At 44.9% G+C, this 18,552-nt stretch overlaps 2 protein-coding genes across 2 annotated transcripts in view; one reads left to right on the top strand and one right to left on the bottom strand.

The window, feature by feature from the left end:
- Window positions 1-2,601: 2,601 nt before the first annotated feature.
- ISG20L2 (interferon stimulated exonuclease gene 20 like 2) lies at window positions 2,602-11,060 on the bottom strand. Its single transcript, XM_007948424.1, has 3 exons — window positions 10,347-11,060; window positions 6,229-6,429; window positions 2,602-2,715 (listed from the first exon to the last, which is right to left on the bottom strand). Exons 1-3 carry the CDS (start codon window positions 11,058-11,060, stop codon window positions 2,602-2,604), a joined length of 1,029 nt encoding a protein of 342 aa, XP_007946615.1.
- A 1,432-nt stretch (window positions 11,061-12,492) lies between these two features.
- METTL25B (methyltransferase like 25B) overlaps window positions 12,493-18,552 on the top strand; it is a 10,386-nt gene continuing 4,326 nt past the window's right edge. Inside the window, exons 1-3 of the mRNA XM_007948604.1 lie at window positions 12,493-12,603; window positions 17,560-17,684; window positions 17,832-18,024. Coding sequence (XP_007946795.1) covers window positions 12,493-12,603; window positions 17,560-17,684; window positions 17,832-18,024 — 429 coding nt within the window. The remainder of the gene's footprint in view (window positions 12,604-17,559; window positions 17,685-17,831; window positions 18,025-18,552) is intronic.

Below are 18,552 nucleotides of genomic sequence, written 5' to 3'. Positions count from 1 at the left end.
TCAGCGAAGGCAAACATGGGTATATGGACGGATAGGTGGACAGGCTAAACAATTAGGTATGTCTAAACGGGGAGTGTATCCAAGATCACATATAAGGTTGGCAGACAACGGTCCTTAAGTTTATGTGAATGATCAGAATTCCCAGATGTATAATAGAGCTGACAAGGGGCAAGGTTGTGGTCACTGCTTGGTCACAGCCAGCTACCCAGAGTGACCGAGTAGTTGAACCTGCAGGCTTGGGACCACAGTCGCAGGGGACATCAAGCTCAATTGGCATAACATATTACACAAAACATTGTTCCACCTCCTACTTTGGCGAGTAGCGACTGGGATCTTAAAAGCTAGCAAGCTGCCATCTAGATGCAAAGATGGATCTCTCCTCGTCAAGAAGAAAGAAAACCAAAATTAATGGAAACAATCAGTCCTAGCGACTGGTACACCATCCGATCTGCAACCTATACAACTATGAGACCAGAACTAGATGGTGCCCGGCTACCATGGTCATCCACTTAGAAGGGATGTAGGAGATCCTGGATAGAGAGGGAGAACAATGTGGAACAAAACTCAAAATCATTTGGAGGCAAAAAAAAAAAAAAAGGTGGAGACCAGGTTTGCTGGTCCAATAGAGCCAGGTGGAACCACTGAGACTATGGCCCCCTAGCTGCCCTTCAGGTGTGGAATTGAACCCACACCTGTGGTCTCCAGCCAAAGTATAGGCATGTGAGTTAAACATTTACCTCAAGTAGACCCACGCCCTGGAGAGAACAATCATGGGAGAAGGAAGGGCTGCTTATGCACAGGGAGACAGCTCAGGGGGCAGGAGAGTATGGAGGGATGGACACTGGAAAGAGGTAACTATGGGGAAGAAGTGAGAGGGGAGCTGTTGCATTGTGGTAAACTGTGGTCAATGACATGAGACAAAGTATATGTGAACTGCTATATGGAAAGTGAATTTGCTCCGTAAATCTTCACCCAAATTAAAAAAACAACAAAAACTGAACCCAACTGAGAATATTCCAGTTGTCTTCCCAGAACACCATTTGGAAAACCATTGTTTACTGGTAACAATTAATCAGGACTTGCTTTCTCGCTTTTTACTATGTCCTTTCTGTTTGCATCCAGAGCAAAATGAGGATGCCTGGCACCTCTTTGTGAACCGTCATGGATGTTACATATGTTGGGCTCAACAGGAACCAACTTGCTCAGTCCTCAACAACTGCCTGTGCAAGCAGATCCTGTAATGCAGGATACGAAAGCAAGGCCACGTCTGGGGTCATTTGTCTGCAAGAAATTCCTTCTATAGCAGCCATAACCATGACTCTGGCCCTTAGAACCAGATGAGCCACTTACAGAACACAAAGCCTGATGGGTACAGAGAGTTTGCATTCTCTCAAGACAGTCAGCAGACAGCACTCCTGGACACAAGGTCAGACCAGTGACTCATCCTCCCAAGATGAGGATGTCTACCACTGAGGAAGAGCTGACAGCAGGAGTGACCAGGGTGCCGTCACTTAGCACCCATCCTCCCCCATTCTCTCTTTCACATGCTCACTCTCTGATTCATTCTCATTACACAACCCTCTTATGTGAGGGTGTCTGTACGGCTTGCGCTGTCATTTTGGGTGTGCTCAGTCATTTGTGGTAGGGATGAGGGCAGTTCACAGGTTACAGTGAAGCTCTGGTCAGAGCTTCTTGATGAGTTCCAGAATACAAAGGCCCTGGCTAGTGCTAACCAGAGACCCCAGGAACCCCCTGACAGAACTACAGCCTACACAAGACTTGTGACAAAGTTTCTAAACATGAAATTAAAACTGAAACACCACAAAATTGTTTTTCCATTATAAAATTTTATCAGAGAAATAATTTGTGTTTTTAGAGGCTTGGCTCAGCAAGGTAAAAGACTAAAAACTATTAAAACATTTAATATCCTTTTTTAACCTCAGAGAGGGACTCAAATTAAATAAATTCTTAGGAAAGAGCCATTTCCTAAATCAGAACAGTTGGTTTCCAAGCTATGCTCTCTTACCTCTATTGCTTATAGCCCTAAGAACTAAACCTTAGCAGGGATGTTTCCTCGGGAAATCAAGGTGAGAACAGGTGCTATCCAGACACAGGGCGGACGGAGACTCTGAGCCTCTAGTATAGGGTCTGTGATATGTAATGTGACCATACAACTGATCATCCAAACCAGGATACTTCTGAAAGAGGGTGCTGCTAATTACTCGTGGACAAAAGGCATAAACTGGAATATATGGCCACCTTAGTGATAAGGCAGTTTGGGAAATTACATTTCCCGGTATGCTTTGTCCCTTGAAAGTCAAAAAGCTTGACTCGAACAAAGCACCCTGGGACCTGTGGTTAGCACCATTTAAGAGGTAAACAGTATAGGGCTGGGTTCTGACATGGACGGTTCCCACTTCCATGGGACACTTAACCAGACACAGAATGTAACACCTGAGGTGAAGTTTCAATGGATATTAAGTCTGGGGAGCCTGCCTAGTTCCCAAGGGTGTGAAGCTTGCAGAGCTGTCCACTGGTCCATTCCCTGGCTCTTCTGGGTGCTACTACTGCCTCCCCACATCACTAGCATCCCCACTGCTGCTAGTCTTTTGGGGGATTCTGGGCCAGGTGCTGCTCCCATTCAACTTCAACCAACTTATAGAGCTCCATGGTGGCCTGGGCATCTTCCACAGAGGAATGTCCGCTTTTCCCAACCTGAACAAGGGAAGAAGAGAAGAGGATGAAGCTAAGGGACTCTGCCCCCCCAGTCCTACCCCTAACACACAGTTTGTTCTGCCAAATTAGTGGGCTGCAAATATATGACTCTGGTGGGGCCCTGGACCTACACCTTCATTTAATTTCAGAGATTTAACTCCTGGGAAGCCTTTGCTACTGTCTACTTCCATTCTTTTCTGTGGCAGTATGTGTATGTCATATTACTTTATGTTCTGTGGAGACAGAACATAGCAGGTCATATCCCTAGTGTCTTCTTTTAGCTGCCTCCTCCAAGGGGTCTTGGCCCTTAGCTCTGGGAGATCTGGGAAGCAGGTGGCATTCTGTAAAGGCTGGTGTTTCTCTACAACTGATGAGGAAGCAGAAGCTCTCAGACAGAAAGGTTGCTGGGGAATCATGGAGTTCAACACAATGCAGGAATGCCCCCAGTAACATCTATACTGCAGGATGTCACCCCATATTTTTGAAAGGTACATAGTAAGAGTTCCTCACAAGCCTGCTTTCCCTACTATTGGCTCCAATTGTTAGAAAGGTCTTCCCTACACTGGGCTGAAATCTATCCACTGGCGATTCTGCCCGCTCTGGAGAGACAGAACAAATCTGCTTTAAATAGGCCTCCTAAGTCTTCCCTTCCCCAGTCCCTCAACTGCTCTCTGTATGCTCTATGTCCACATCCTCCTGCCAGCCTTGCTACCCCTTCCTTGAAAAACATGTGAAATACGTATGAGGTCCCTGTACCCACGATGTGGTCTTTTAAGACCACCACCAATATCTGACTTCCTTCTTTCTGAGTTAGGGCTTTACATCTACTTAATTTTTTTCCCCCCCTCAAAGTGTCCTTTTAGGTATCATTTCATTTAGTTCCCAGAAAACTCTATGAAGTAGGGAATAGGAATTACGATTCCTGATGTACAGATGGAGAGAGAATACTGGGTCCCTAAGCTGTAAGTATAAGACTCTGGTGGCGTAGTGCGTAAGGCATTTGATTGCTAACCAGAAAGCTAGTGGTTCAAACCCACCAGCCACTCCTTGGAAGGAAGACTGGGGAATCTACTTCCATAGAGATACCACCTCGGAAATCCAAAGAGGGGTCACTATGAGTCAGATCTGACTGGATGAACATTTTGTGCTTGTGAAGCCTAAAGTATAGCAAGGATTGTGAGGACAGCACACGACTGGGTAGTGTTTCATTCTGTTGTACACAGGGTCACTATGAGTCGGAACCAACTTTATGGCATCTAAACAAGTGCAAAGCAGTTCCTGTTGGAGCAGCCCACCCAGATCTCTACAACCAGAGGAACTCTGGGGTTAGAGTCTGAGGAGAGGTGACAAGAGCCTCCACCATTGGTTCTTGATCACATGCCACCTACTGAAATAGCTGAACATCAACTAATTCTTTTTGGTACAGTGACTCTGTGTATTCCTTCCATCTTCTTTTGATGTTTCTTGCATCGTTCAATATTTTTCCCATAGAATTCTTCAATGTTACAACTCAAGGCTTGGACTTTATCTTCAGTTTTTTCAGTTTTAGAAATGCTGAGTGTATTCTTCCTTTCTGATTTTCTAAATCCAGGTCTCTGAATTAAAAAAAAAAAACTCACTGCCATCAAGTTGATTTCGACTCATAGTGACCACCTTTGGGTTTCTGAGGCAGTAAATCTTTACGGAAGGAGATTGCCCACTCTTCCTTCCACGGACTGGTGGGTTTGAAATGCCAGCCTTCTGGTTAGAAGTCAAATGCCTTAGGCGCTAGACCACAAGAGGTCTTTGTACATTTCATTACAATAATTGATTTTGTCTTCTTGAGCTGCTCTTTGAAATTTTCTGTTCAGCTCTTTTATCTTGTCATTTCTTCCATTTGCTTTAGCTACTCTCCATTCAAAAACAAATTTCAGAGCCTTTTTTTTGACATCCATTTTGGTCTTTTCTTCCTTTTCTGTCTTTTTAATGACCTTTTGCTTTCTTCATGTATGATGTTCTTGATGTCATTCCACAATTCATCTGGTTTTTGGTCACTGGTGTTCAATATGTCCAATCTATTCTTCAGATGGTCTCTAAATGTAGGTGGGATATAACCAAGGTCATATTTTGGCTCTCATGGACTTGTTTTAATTGCCTACAGCTTCAACTTGAAGTTACACACGAGCAATTGATGGTCTGTTCCACAGTCAGCTCCTGATTTTGTTTTGGCTGAAGATATTGAGCTTCTCCATTGCCTCTTTCCACCGATGTAGTTCATCTGATTCCTGTGTGTCCCATCTGGTGAGGCCCACGTGTATAGCTGCCGTTTATGTTGTTGAAAAAAGGTATTTGCAATGAATAAGTTGTTGGTCTTGGAAAATTCTATCATCCACTCTCCAGCGTCATTTGTATCATATGGCCTTGGTGACAGAAATGATGCTGGAGATCGCATGACAGAATTTTGCAAAACCAATGACTTCTTCATTGCTCTTAGTTACCTAGTGATGCCTTAACAGAAATACCACAATGGTTGGCTTTAAACAACAGAAATTAACTTTTTCACAGTTATGGATGCTTAAAGTCCAAATCAGGTTCACAGCCATGTCGATTTCTTCTGTAAACCTCTCTCCTAGTTTCTAAGTGCCTGCCAGTGATCCTTGGTATTCCTTTGTGTATAGATAACCCTCAAACATCTATCTTCCCTGTGTGTCTAATCTGTGTTTCATCTGCTCTTATTAGAACTCAGAGGTGAGTTGGTTTAGGATCCACCTTTACAGTGCCATGGCCTCATTAACATAACAAAAGAAAGACCCTATTTCCAAACAGGATCCCATCCACAGGTGCAGAAGACAGAGATTCAACACATTTTTCGGTGGAACACAATTCAGTCCCTAACACCCCCTTACTGGGAGACCTGACTCCTGCATTCAGCAGTTCTTGTAGAGGTGGTATGCTACATTACCATGATATTAATGTAACTTTCCCTAACCTCAGTGTGACAGCAACCACTACTGCAGTCCTCTGGAGCAGAGCAGTGTGTGGCTCTGGCTGTGCTTCCCAGCTCCACAGAGACACTAACTCACCAACCCCACGCACCACATGCTCTGCCAGGGCATCGGTGGCACAGGTGCTGCTCTCAGTTATATTCATACCACACTTCCCTGGAGACCACCTTTGCTGCTCTCTTAGGACTGTCCTTGTCAGTCCACTGCGAAGCATGTAGGCAGTTTTATCACCTTTGCTATTTTCTGTTTTTTTGAGTGGGGCCCTGAAGCATAGTTGCTTGGGCTCCAAAATGCTACAACTCTTGTTTTCTTTTGCTTCACAGCCTCTGTCCTCAGGGTTGGCTGGGTGGGGCATGTTAGAGAAGCAACTACCCCTGGTGCCATCCCTCCATGGTCTGCAAGCCCTATTGCTTGATGAAGCAACTCTTTCCTCAGGGTGGGTTCTTCCACAAGACCCCACAGGACTTCCTTGGGATTTGACTCTGCAGTGCCCAAGCCAGAGGCTTGGTAGCATCTGGGGAGAAGCTACCTGAATATCCCGGTTCAGCAGCTTCTGGGTGAGACGCTTCAGAGACATGGTGGCATTCTCTGGAAAGTCGGCCTTCCGGTTGAGGAGGGGGATATGGGAGGTGTCACGGGTGAGGGACTTGGGGTGAAAGTACTGAAGGGCTTTGAAGTCGTTGTGGATGGCATGCCCCACCACTATCTTCCCTGTGAGTATCTTCAAGATCTGAAATAGGCATAGAAGAAAAGATGGTGAGAAGGACTGAAAGGTGGAGCTCCTAATTCTGAAAGCTCAACATGGTCATTTGGTCCTTCTGGGTTCTTTTCACCAGTTGCCTACTTACCTCATTCTTGAAATGTCCTCTCCCTTGGGTTTTCCTTCTCCTGGATCCCAGCTCCTTTCCTCCAGGTAAAAGCAGATAAATTTCCATAGTGTGGCCCTGACTGGATGGACTTACATTGCCAGTGGCTCCTATCTTCCTATTAATTTCCATTCCAAAAAAAAACAAACAAACAAACCAAACTCAATGCTGTCAAGTCAAATCTGACTCACAGCAACCCCTTCTTGGGTTTCTGAGGCAGTGTCTCTACAGAAGTAGATTGCCCCATCTTCCTTCTGAGGAGTGGCTGGTGGGTTTGAACCGCCAGCCTTCTGGTTAGCAGTCAAATGCCTTAGGCACTACGCCACCAGAGCTCCCAATTTCCATTCCAATGGCAGACTAATTTGGTTTCAGACTTAAATCATAAACATTTGAGAGGTTCATGTAACTAGTTCAGTAGTAGTTTGCTACTTGGTCACACAGAAATTCTTTAGCCATTATTTTTATGCTGGCCTTAGACATGTGACCCAAGGAGTGAAAGATGGGCTCTAGGAAATTAACAGAAGTCCAAAATTATATGCATATAGGTATGATTATAGGTATTGTGGAAAGGGAGAGGGTCCATGCTGTCATCAAATTCTCAAAGAGTTTACAAGTCATAAAAGATTAAGAATCACTTATAGACTGAGGCCACAGAGGGAAATGATCAGGTTACCTCTGCTTGTGCTGCTTAAACTAAAAGCCAGTCCCACTGCTTTACAGCTCCTCCTGCTCATAACCAGAGTGCAGTTACCAGCTGGTCAGAAACCTTAGTCACACAAATTTTGGAACCAAATAATGTCTTAATGTTTTAAAAACTTAAAGCATGAAGATATATTACCAATGAGGACAATCAAATAATCTATCATGGGGTCTGAAGGCCATTCTCAAAATGAGGTTCCAAACAGGTTGTGAACAAGAACAATAGTCCTGTAGTAAGTGCTTGGCCTCCTAAGGGAACCCATTTGAAGGGGTCAGACTCATCAGGATGAACTTTAATCTCACAACCCTAGCTTGGGCATTGTAGAAGTGGTTTATAATAAAAACTGGACAAAGACGGTGTAAAATGATACAATCACTGTGAAAATCAGTATGGAGATTCCTTAAAAAGTTGGAATTAGAAATACCATTTGATCCAGCAATCCCATTACTAGCTATGTATCTTAAAGAAGTGAGAGCCAGGACAAGAACAGATACATGCACATCCACGTTCACTGCAGCATTATTCACAGTAGCAAAGAGATGGAAACAACCTAAGTGCCCATCAGAAGAATGGATAATCAAACAATAGCTATTCATTATTCTTTATTCCAGGAAGTACCGCATAACGTGGATGAACTTGGAGGACATGCTGAGTGAAATAAGTCAATCACAGAGGAACAAATATCTTAGTTCACTATTGTAAAAGTCAAGGAAAGGTCTATATATAAAAGGAAACTTTCTCTGTTGGTTACCAGGGATGGGAGGGACAGGGAAGGAACACTGCTAGATAGATGGAGACAAGAACTGATTTGAGTGAAGGAAAGGGCAATGTACCAAACGTGAGTGATCAATACAGTGGCACTGAGGAAGAGGAAGACATTGAGGTTCATGGGAGGTACAGACAACAAAGACAAACCTTTTGCATATATAGTACTGTGTTGTCAGTGATGGCAAGTATTGATTTATGGGTGGACAGATGGGTAAACAAGCTGAATGATGTATGTCTAGGTAGTGGGGAGTGTTCCCATGACCATCTACAGGGTCAGCAATGTTTCTACACGTGTTTGTATGAGCTGTAAGAATGCCTGGGTTTATAGTAAAGATGACAAGGTGCAAGGCTGTAGTGGCTTCTTAGCCACAGCCAGCTATCAGGAGGGAGTGAGCAGTGGATCTGTGGACTTGGGACTGTGGTCGCAGGGGATATCAAGCTCAACTGGCTTAACATGCTACACAAAAGCATTGTTCTACATCCCACTTTGGTCAGTATTGACTGGGGTCTTAAAAGCTTGCAAGTGGCCATCTATATACAACAAGGGGTCTCTTATCCAGAGCAAAGAAGAATGAAGAAAACCAAAGATGCATGGGAACAATTAGTCCAAGGGAATAGTAGACCATGTGATCCTCAGCCTGTATGACCATGAGACCAGATAAACTAGATGGTGCCCGGCCACCACTGTCAACCACTGGGAGGGGGATTGGTGCAGGAGACCCTGGATAAAGTGGGAAGACAATGTGGAACAAAACTCAAAATCATAAAAAAGACCAGGTTTGCAGGTCTGATAGAGCCCAGTAAGGCCCCTGAGACTGTGGCCCCTGTTACTCCTCTGGTCTGGAACTGAACTCACTCCTGGGGCTTCCAGCCAAACAACAGACAGGTATATGAGGTGAATATTTACATCAGGTGGATACATTCCTTGGAGCAATCAAATGTGGGAGAACAGAAGGGCAGTGTTTGCATAGGGAGATAGCCAGCAGCGGTGGTGGTGGGGCGGGCTGAATGCATGAGAGGGAAGGACACAGGGAAGAGGTAACTATGGGGAAGACGTAGGATGAGAGCTGTTATACTGTGGGTAATTGAAATCAGTATCATGAAACAAAATGTGTATGAACTGTTGTTTGGAAAATGAATTTGCTCTGTAAACTTTCACCCAAATCACAATAAAAATTTTTAAAAAATAAAAAACTGGACACAGTCTAATCAACTAGTTATTTTGTTGCTCCCGACTTCACCTACAGTTTACTGTCCACTTTTATTTCTTTTAAGCACAATATACAGCCCATCATTAAAGGTGAGTGGGTTTGCTTTCTTATACTCATGGTTTTCTGCTCCCTAAATCCTTTGCACAGATGTTCTTCAGCTTTTCTTTCCAAGTCCTTTCTGAAAACTAGCTGCTTCATCTCTCATGAACCTCCCCCAACTGATTGTCCTGGCATATAAAGAATTCTTGTAACAGAGTGTGTCTAGAAATGGCAAAGAAAGTGGAGTTCCTTGGAAGGGTAAAGAAGTGGACCAAGGGCGCCCTCTGGAGGCCTTCCAAGATCAGCAGGCTCCTCTTTCTTCCCTTGTTTCCTGTTAATCTGTGGTGCTCTCAGCATCTAGCACAAGTTTTGTTTTGTTTATTTCCTCCCTCAAGCATAGGGCTTTTTATCTGCTTCTTTCATCTCCTCCAATGCAGGCCAAGTAGGGTTGCTATACAAACATGCCCCAGTTCCTTCTGTTAACTTTCTACCTTCACCTGCCACCAACACTTCCCTCATGGTAGGAAGCCCCCACCACCTCTCCATTCTCAACCCTAGGCTGCAATTCTACCAGGTATTCCCAAATTGAGCCCTTTCACCCAGCACTCATGTGTGCTGCTCTTTCCAGTTTCATCACTGGCTGTTACTTCCTACGCAGATTCCCAGTTGCCCAGATCAGGATTCCATTTGGGACCTAAAATAAGTGGGCAAATGAAATCTATTCTGAAAATCAGTCAATGAAAGTCCTAGGGATCATGACAATCATGGGGATGGCACAGGGTTGGGAAGCATTTTGTTCTGTTGTGCACAGGGCTGCCCGGCCTGCAGCCGACTCAACAGGCAGTGAACAGCAACAGCAAATGAATTCTGTTACACCAGCTACTTGTAACCTTCTTGCCTTTCATTACTCCTCACCCCAACCAAATGCCTTCTTCATCATCTAATATCGCCCTCTCCTTCTACAATCCTTTGGTACCTTCCCAGGGTAATATTCTTTGCTGAAAAATGACCTGGACCTCTCCTCACCCACTTTATTGCCAGCAGCATGCCCCAAGCCCCTCACCTGGCTCCGAGCAATCTTGAAGGGTGTAGCATTCACCATGTGCTGCTTCCGGATACCACTCCATCTGGTCCGGTAGTCCACAATGCGACACGGGGGAAGGATGTACTCATCATAAAGCACGTCACCATTGTAGTTGACAATGCTACATCGAGCTAAGGAACTCACATGTCCCTTGGGCCCTGTACCCACCATCTCACAGTCAACTGCCACCATCTTCCTTGGCTCCTGGGATGCTCCGGAGCTGTGCTCTGAGTGAGCTTGTTTGGAGTTCTGTGAGGCATTCTTCTGGGGATGCTTTTTCTGGGAACAGGCTCGGTGGCTCTTAATCTTTGGAAGGGCACTCTGGAACTCCCCCAGCAAATCTACTTTAGCCACAAGAGAATGACCCTTCTGTGAAGGAGCAGGGGTCAGCCAAGGCACTGCAGCTTTGTTGTTCAGGGACTGCTCTGACCCACTGCTGGAGACAGCTGTCTTTTTCTTTTTTTGGGGGGGCGAGACACTCCAAGTGTCATCTATCTTACGAGTCTCTTCTTTCTTTGGAGGGTCTGACTGCAACCTAGATACCTTGCTAGGGAGCTGCTTCTTTTTATTCAAGAGGCCTCTTCGTTCCAAGAGCCGCCGCTTCTTGACAAAACTTTGGTGCTTGGAATTCCCCTCTAAGGCCTTTTTGGGAGGAGGTTCTCCAAAATCCAGATTAAGAAGTAAGGTAGACATGAGGGCAGTGGATGCTGGGAGCAGTTGGACAGCAGTTTACGGATGAAAGATGAATGGGGGACTCATTCTTTGCTGAATCCCAGAGACCAGCATCTGGAGGTTTGTAGTATAGCCTGGGAAAGAAAGTGACCTTGATAATTGAGCAAAAAAGCCTAGACGATATGAGATATAACAGATCTCCAGAGGGCTCAAGGGAGGAAAGTTAAGACATCACAGCAACCTCTGAGACAGAATGGGAATAACACTGCAACGTAAAGTGATAGAAGAAACATTGGTCTTAATCAGGATGCCCCGAAATTCACTAACCAAATGGTCTTAAGAAAGTCATTCCCCCCTTTTTGGTCTGTCTCATTTGCAAACTGAAGGGATTAGGGGGCCCAGCATAGCTCGAACTCTCTGTGAGTCTGGAAAGCCAGAATAGGTGAGTTTTATACAGCTTCTTTCTGGTATCCTCCAAACCAAGGAGGGACATGGCACAGATGACCTCTACATTAGCCAGGTGACCCAGGGATGATGGCCTCACGAATAGAGTTGCAATTCCAGGCACCTCTTTCCCTAAACTCCAGGTGGGGGAAATCTCCATATGCACCTCACCCAAATACTTCCTCCTCTCAAGAAAGGACTCTGATACACATAATTGCCGGGGATGGAGGGAAACCATGCTCGGGGGAGCCCATTCCAACGAACACACTTTGACAGTTCCAGCCACGCATACCATCCCCTGGTCTGGCCCCAGAGCTCACATACATACCTCCTAAAAGGGCTCCGCTAAGACCGGAAACGTCCAGAGCCGGATGAGGAAATTGGCGCGCGTCGACGAGGCCCCGTACGGACGGCGCGTGGGTTGGAACGCGCTGAGGGCCGGCGCCCGCGCGCCCCAACCTCCGGAAGTGAGGCCAGGGATTCAGACTGTGTGAGGATAGGCAGCGGCGGCGGCGGTGGTGGTGGGGTGGGTGGGGGCGGGGGCGGGATGCGCTCCCCGGCCCCTCTAGCCCCGTGGAGGTACAACTCCAAGGTGTAAGGAAGCCGCGACACACAAGAACAGAAGGGTGCTGAGGATCCTGGGCCTTACTTCCGAGAGAGGAGGGGCCTATAGGGAAGAGGCAGGATCTAGAATTTGGCTTGTCCCTTTTGTGGGCGTGGCTCCGCGACACACTTCTGTGGCGTCATTACGCTGTCACTCTGCTTTCCCACCTCCGACGCTGACACCGCGCTAGGAGACGTCGCAACCTGTGACGTCGGGGAGGGGGCACACTTTATATCGTCAACCCCAGAATGGAATCCTGGAAAGGCAGCGTCGAGCACCGGACCCGAAACATTTGCGTCTCGTTCCGTCTGCAGAGCTGAGCCCAGTCCGGGTCCTGTACCCGCCTGGTAGTAACAGTGGATCCCTCACCACATTCTCTTTCCTCTCTACCGGCCAGACCTCACGATGCCGGGTATCTCCGCCCGGGGCCTCTCTCTGGAGAAGAGGAGGCAGCTAGCTGTGAACCTCACGCGTGTCTTGGCGCTCTACCGTTCCATCCTGGATGCCTACATCATCGTGAGGCTACGGGGCGTGGGCAGGGTGCTCCGGGGACAAGTGTTGGTAGTATGGTTGACTAGGTGCCCACGACAGGGAGAGAATCAGGAAAATTGGTCTCTGATCTTGTTTCTGCTATGAGTTTTTTACTTTCAACTTGTTGCTGTGCTTTACGCTCTGGTGGCATAGTGCCTAAGGCATTTGACTGCTGACCAGAAGCCTGGCGGTTCAAACCCACCAGCCACTCCTCGGAAGGAAGGTTGGGCAGTCTACTTCGCTATGAGTCGGATCCGACTCCACGGCAGTGAGTTTTTTTTTTTTAATTGTGCTTTACATGAAAGTTTACACAACAAATTAGTTTTCCATTATTCATACACACATTTTTCCGTGACTTTGGTTGCAATCCCCACAATGTGTTGACACTCTCATTTCCATCCTGGGTTCCTCCTTTCCATTCTTCCAGTTTCCTTGCCTGTCCCTTTGCTTTTGAGCAAATGGTGCCCGTTTGGTCGTATAGTTGATTGTTTCATGGAGCACATTCCTCTTAGGTGTTTTGTCTATTTTATATACCAGTTTATTATTTGGCTGAAAGGTGGCCCCTGAGAGTGGCTTCAGTTTCAAGTTAGAAGGTTGGCTTAGCCCAATAGTCTCAAAGGTTCTTCCAGTCTCTATTAGATCAGTAAGTCTGGCTTTTTTATTAATTTGAAGTTTGTTGTACATCTTTTACCCATCCTAACGGGGATCTTCTATTGTATTCCTGGTTAGAGTTGCCAGTAGGGGAAGCCAGAAACCATCTAGTTCTGGTCTCAGGCTGAAGGAGGCTGTAATTCATGTGAGCCGTTAGTCTTTTGGACTAATTGCTTCCTTGAGTCTTTGGTTTTCTTCATTCTCCTTTGCTCCAGACCAATAATTGTAGCTTAGTTGGCCTCGCAAGCTTTTAAAACCCCAGACACTACTCACCAACCTAGGATGTAGAAAATTATGAATTATATTAAGCCATTTGAGCTAGTTGACCCCAAGACTATGATCCTTAGCCTTCAAGCTCAGTAGCTCAGTCTCGCAAGATACTTGCTTATGTCTAAGAAGTTTCCATAACTGTGCCCCCTATGTGTTCTGTGTATGATTATATGTACAGCATATATAAATACATATGTATAAATATCTACAACCATATCTATATATGCATGCAGGCATATTCCTATATGACCTCCCGCACATAGTTAGCATACCTATCTACTTACATATCCACTACAAATTATTGCTTATTATTACCACTGTTGTGGGATTGTGTAAGTCTTTACCGTAGTTGTTCTTTATTCTTTTGTACTTCTCAGTGTCTTTCTTTGCCTTGGTCACATTTTACTGACTGCTCACATATTGCATATTGCCTTTCCCTTAATCAAAATTAACATGGGCCTCTGGCGGCATAGTGTCTGAGGCATTTGACTGCTAATCAGAAGGCTGGTGGTTCAAACCCACCAGCCACTCCTCGGAAGGAAGATTGGGCAATCTACTTCCGTAGTGATACTGCTTCGGAAACCCAAGGAGGGGTCACTGTGAGTCAGATCCAACTAGATGGCAGTGCGTTTGGTTTTGGTTTTACTATTTATTGAGTGGTTCTCCCTCCCTTTCCTTCCCATCCCTGGTAACTATCAAAGAAATGTTTCTTTCTGTGTGTAAACCTATTCTTGATTTTTTATAATAGTGGTCTCATACGATGTTTGTCTTTTGTGATTGACTTAATTCACTCAGCATAATATCCTCCATATTCATTCATGTTGTGAGATGTTTTGCAGATTCATAATTATGCTTTATCATTGCATAGTAACCAATTTTATGTATGAACCACAATTTGTTTATCCTTTCTTCCACTGATGGTTGTGTTTAGGTTGCTTCCATCTTTTTGCTCTTGTGAATAGTGCTGCATTGAACATGGGTGTGTATGTCTACTCATGTAATAGCTCTTACTTCTCTAGGATATATACCTAGGAGTGGGATTGCTAGAGCATATGGTATTTCTATTTCTAGTCTTTTAAGGACGTGCCATATCATCTTCCATAGTGGTTGTACAATTTTACAGTCCCATCAGCAATGTTTAAGATTTACAATCTCCCCACAACCTCCTCAGCATTTGTTTTCTGTTTCTTTGGTCAGTGCCATTATTGCCAGAGTGAGATGTATCTCATAGTTTTGATATCTATCTCTCTAATGGCTAATGATCATATGTTTGTTAGCCACCGAAGAATGTCTTCTTTGGTGAGATATCTGCTTATGTCCTTTGCCTATTATTTTTAATTGGATTGTTTGTCTTTTTGTTCTTCAGGTGTTAAAGTTTTCTGTAAATTTTATAGATTAGACCCTTGTCAGATATGTCACTGCCAACAAATTATTTCCCAGGCTGTAGGTTCTCTTTTTACTCTTTTAGTGAAATTTGGTGAATAGTAAGTATTTATTTAATTATTAGGAGGTCCAGTTATCTAATTTCTCTTCTGCTGTTTGTGCATTTTTAGTTACGTTTGATAATCTCTGCCATAAATTAGGGGCTCTAGCTTTGTCCCTCAGAAGGAAGATTGGGCAATCTACTTCTGTAGTGATACCGCCTTGGAAACCCAAAGAGGGGTCTGTATGAGTTGGCTCCTACTCAGGGGCAGTGAGTTTTTTTTTTTTTTTAGCTTTGTCCCTGTTTTCTTCCTTGAACTTCATAGTTTTAGGTTTAACATTTAGGTTTCTGATCCATTTTAAGTTAGTTTTTGCATATGGAGTGAGGTATGGGTCCAGTTTCATTTTTCTGTAAATTGTATAATTACAATAATTACAATTCTGTAAATTGATAATCCAGTTTTGCCAACACCGTTTATGAAGAGACTAGAATTTCAGTCTTTGTACACAAAGGGGTTAAAACTGGGGTGATTTTTTTTTCACCTGACATAAAAATATTTCTAATACCTAGGTTTTCCAAACCTTCCCAAATCCAAGGTAATAAAATTCATGAGCATGGGATCCATGAGGGAGCCACATTAAACTTCCCTTGTAGGACCGTGTAAGGATATTCATTCAGCCAGGCTTTGAAGAAACTGTTTTTGTGGTGTAGTGGACAGTTCTTGTCTTGGAATCAGATAGCCTGGAATCCTGCCTCCTTTGTTCTTTTAGCTTTAGGAAGTTTTACTCCCAGGCCTGCTTTCCTCAGCTGTAAAACGGATCACTGTCTGAAAGAGTGCTATGAAGAATAAACGAGATAACGTGTAAAAATTGTTAAATACCTCAGATCCAGAAGTCATCCTTGATTTGCCTCTTTCCTTCACTGATCCACAATCCAATCCTTCAACAAGTCCTGTTGGCTCTACCTCCAGAATAGATAACAAATTTACCCACTTTTCTCTATCTCCATTGCTACCACCCTGGGCCAAGCTACCATCATCTCTCTCCTGGATGTCTGCAATAGCTTCCTAACTGATTTGTGTTTACTTTTGCCCATCCATTCACAGAGCAATTCACAGAGCAGACAGATTGATATCTTCAAAATGTAGCCTGTAGGACCAGGTTTGCTGGTTTGATAGAGCCTGGTGGAACCACTGAGACTATGGCCCTTAGCTGCCCTTCAGGTCTGAAATTGAATCCACACCTGTGGCTTCCAGCCAAACGAAAGACAGGCATATGAGTTGAACATGTACCTGAGGTAGATGCACTCCTTGGAGGGAACAATCATGGGAGAAAGAAGGGCTGTTTATGCACAGAGAGACAGCTTAGGGGACAGGAGTGCATGGAGGGATGGACACAGGGAAGAGATAACTATCAGGAGGAAGTGGAAGGGGAGCTGTTGCATTGTGATAAATTGTAGTCAATGTCATGAGACAACGTGTGTGTGAACTGCTGTGTGGAAAGTGAATTTGCTCTGTAAACTTTTCACCCAAATAACAGTTAAACAAATGTAGCCTATAAAGCCCTACGTGATCTAACCCCTACTGCCTCTTCAACTCCATCACATTTCCTCCTCGCCCACATTCACTATGCTTCACCTATGCTGGCCTGATTTCTCTTTCACAGATATGACAGGCATCTGGGCCTTTGCACTTACTGCTCTGCCAGGAATGCTTTGCCTCCACTGGGAAGCAAAGGGCAGAAGGTTAAGAGCAAGACGCTAGAATCAAACTGGTTTCAAATCCCAGTTCTACTACATACTAGCTTATTTGGGCAAGTGACTTAATTACTATGCCTTCGTTTCCTCACCTATAGAATGGGAGATAATAATAGTGCCTACCTTATGGGGTGGTTTTGAGGATTAAATGTATGTAAAACACATGTAAAATGTTGAGAACAGGTCCTGACATATTAAAGTACTTGATACATGTTTGCTAATACCTGTTATTTTCTTCATATGCCCGGTACCTGCTCATCCATGTCTTCCTTCATTACCCTCTCTCACACTCTCCATTACATTACTATTTCATTAGTATTTAATATCGGAAATTACTATTTTTTTTACTTAAACTCAACAAGAACAGGAATCATGTCTGTCTGGTTTACTGTTGTATCCTAGAACAGTGCTTGATACATAATCAAAGCTCTAGAATTGGTGTTGCACAAACGAAAAAATAACCATAAGTGTCTGGCACATATTATGGTATGTTACTAAATAGTAACACACTGTGTTAGCAAGTAAGTGCTGGGAGCACAGATGTGGAGGAGACACCATCTTGCCTTTAAGAAATTCAATTGAGTGAAGAAAACGAACATAAAAGTAAGTGGGGAAAACTGCTAAAAGGAGAGGTGCATCCGGAATACAGTCTCAGCACCGAGGAAGGAGAAGTCAGCCACTGAGGGAAACGGTGTGTCTGTGTGGGTGCCGTTGGGGCAGGAGGTGACTGGTTGCAGCCAGTGGCCCTGTGTTGCAGCAGTGCAGAGGAGATAGGGAGTTGTAAATGGGGAAGGAAGAATAAGAATGGTAGTAGTCTGCTGATTGCTTCTCTTCTCCTGCAGGAATTTTTCACAGACAACCTGTGGAGCACACTACCTTGCTCATGGCAGGAAGCACTGGATAGACTAAACCCACCACAGTTGGCCACGCTGCTACTGGGGATGCCTGGGGAAGGAGAGGTGGTCAGGTATGGGTGAGAGGGACCCTGTCCGGGGGACTTTGGCACCGAGTCCTGCAGCTAGCCATTGTTCAGAGTCTCATAAGGGCTGGGTTGTAAACTGGTGCACTGAGGATATAATGGGACTTCATTAGAGTCCTGGCTGGGCTATCTCAGATACAGGTCTGTGTGGCCACTCACCCTGCTGGCCCTGAAGTCCACAGCTTATGCCCTGGCTTTTACCCGGACACCTGGGTTCCAGACCCCTTCAGAGTTCCTGGAGAACCCCAGCCAGAGCTCCCGACTGACGCCTCTGTTCCGGAAACATGTCAGGCCCAAGAAGCAGCATGAAATCCGGAGGCTGGGAGAGGTGAGGAGATGGCTAGGGGTATAGTGGTGTCTGGGAGCCCTGGGACTCCTTAAGGCCATGAGGTACAAATGTGTGCCCCTTCCCTCACAGGGCTTAGAAGGTCCCTGCCTCGGCAGACACGCTATAATCATATCTTGATGCTGGTGGTTTTTTTTTTTCATCCTCTTATTGGGTTGATTGCTGACTATGTCTGAATCACTGTCTTATTCCTCTTCACAGTTTCCACAACCTTCTCATGGAGGATTCACAGCAGGGCTCTTCTTCCTTGCTCTGCAGGGGAGGTTTAATCACTGACCCAAGGGGAGCAAGAAGAGTGGCCTGAACCTGATAATAGCACCCACACTGCCCTCACCCATTTTGGTTTCCATATCTCTTACCTCTTCTGTGACTTTCCCATATTTCTCTGCCACCTTCAGCTTCTCCACTCTTATTATGGGTGTTTGCCCTAGAAGTCAAGAACAATGGCCGAAAGACTTTTTTTTTTTTTTTTAGGATTTGGGTGAAGATTTACAGAGTAAATTCACTTTT

Source organism: Orycteropus afer, unplaced genomic scaffold (assembly GCF_000298275.1).
Source record: "Orycteropus afer afer isolate SDZICR_OR568_19922 unplaced genomic scaffold, OryAfe1.0 scaffold00217, whole genome shotgun sequence".
Taxonomy (NCBI): Eukaryota; Metazoa; Chordata; class Mammalia; order Tubulidentata; family Orycteropodidae; genus Orycteropus; species Orycteropus afer.
This window is presented reverse-complemented; position numbering and strand designations above follow the sequence as displayed.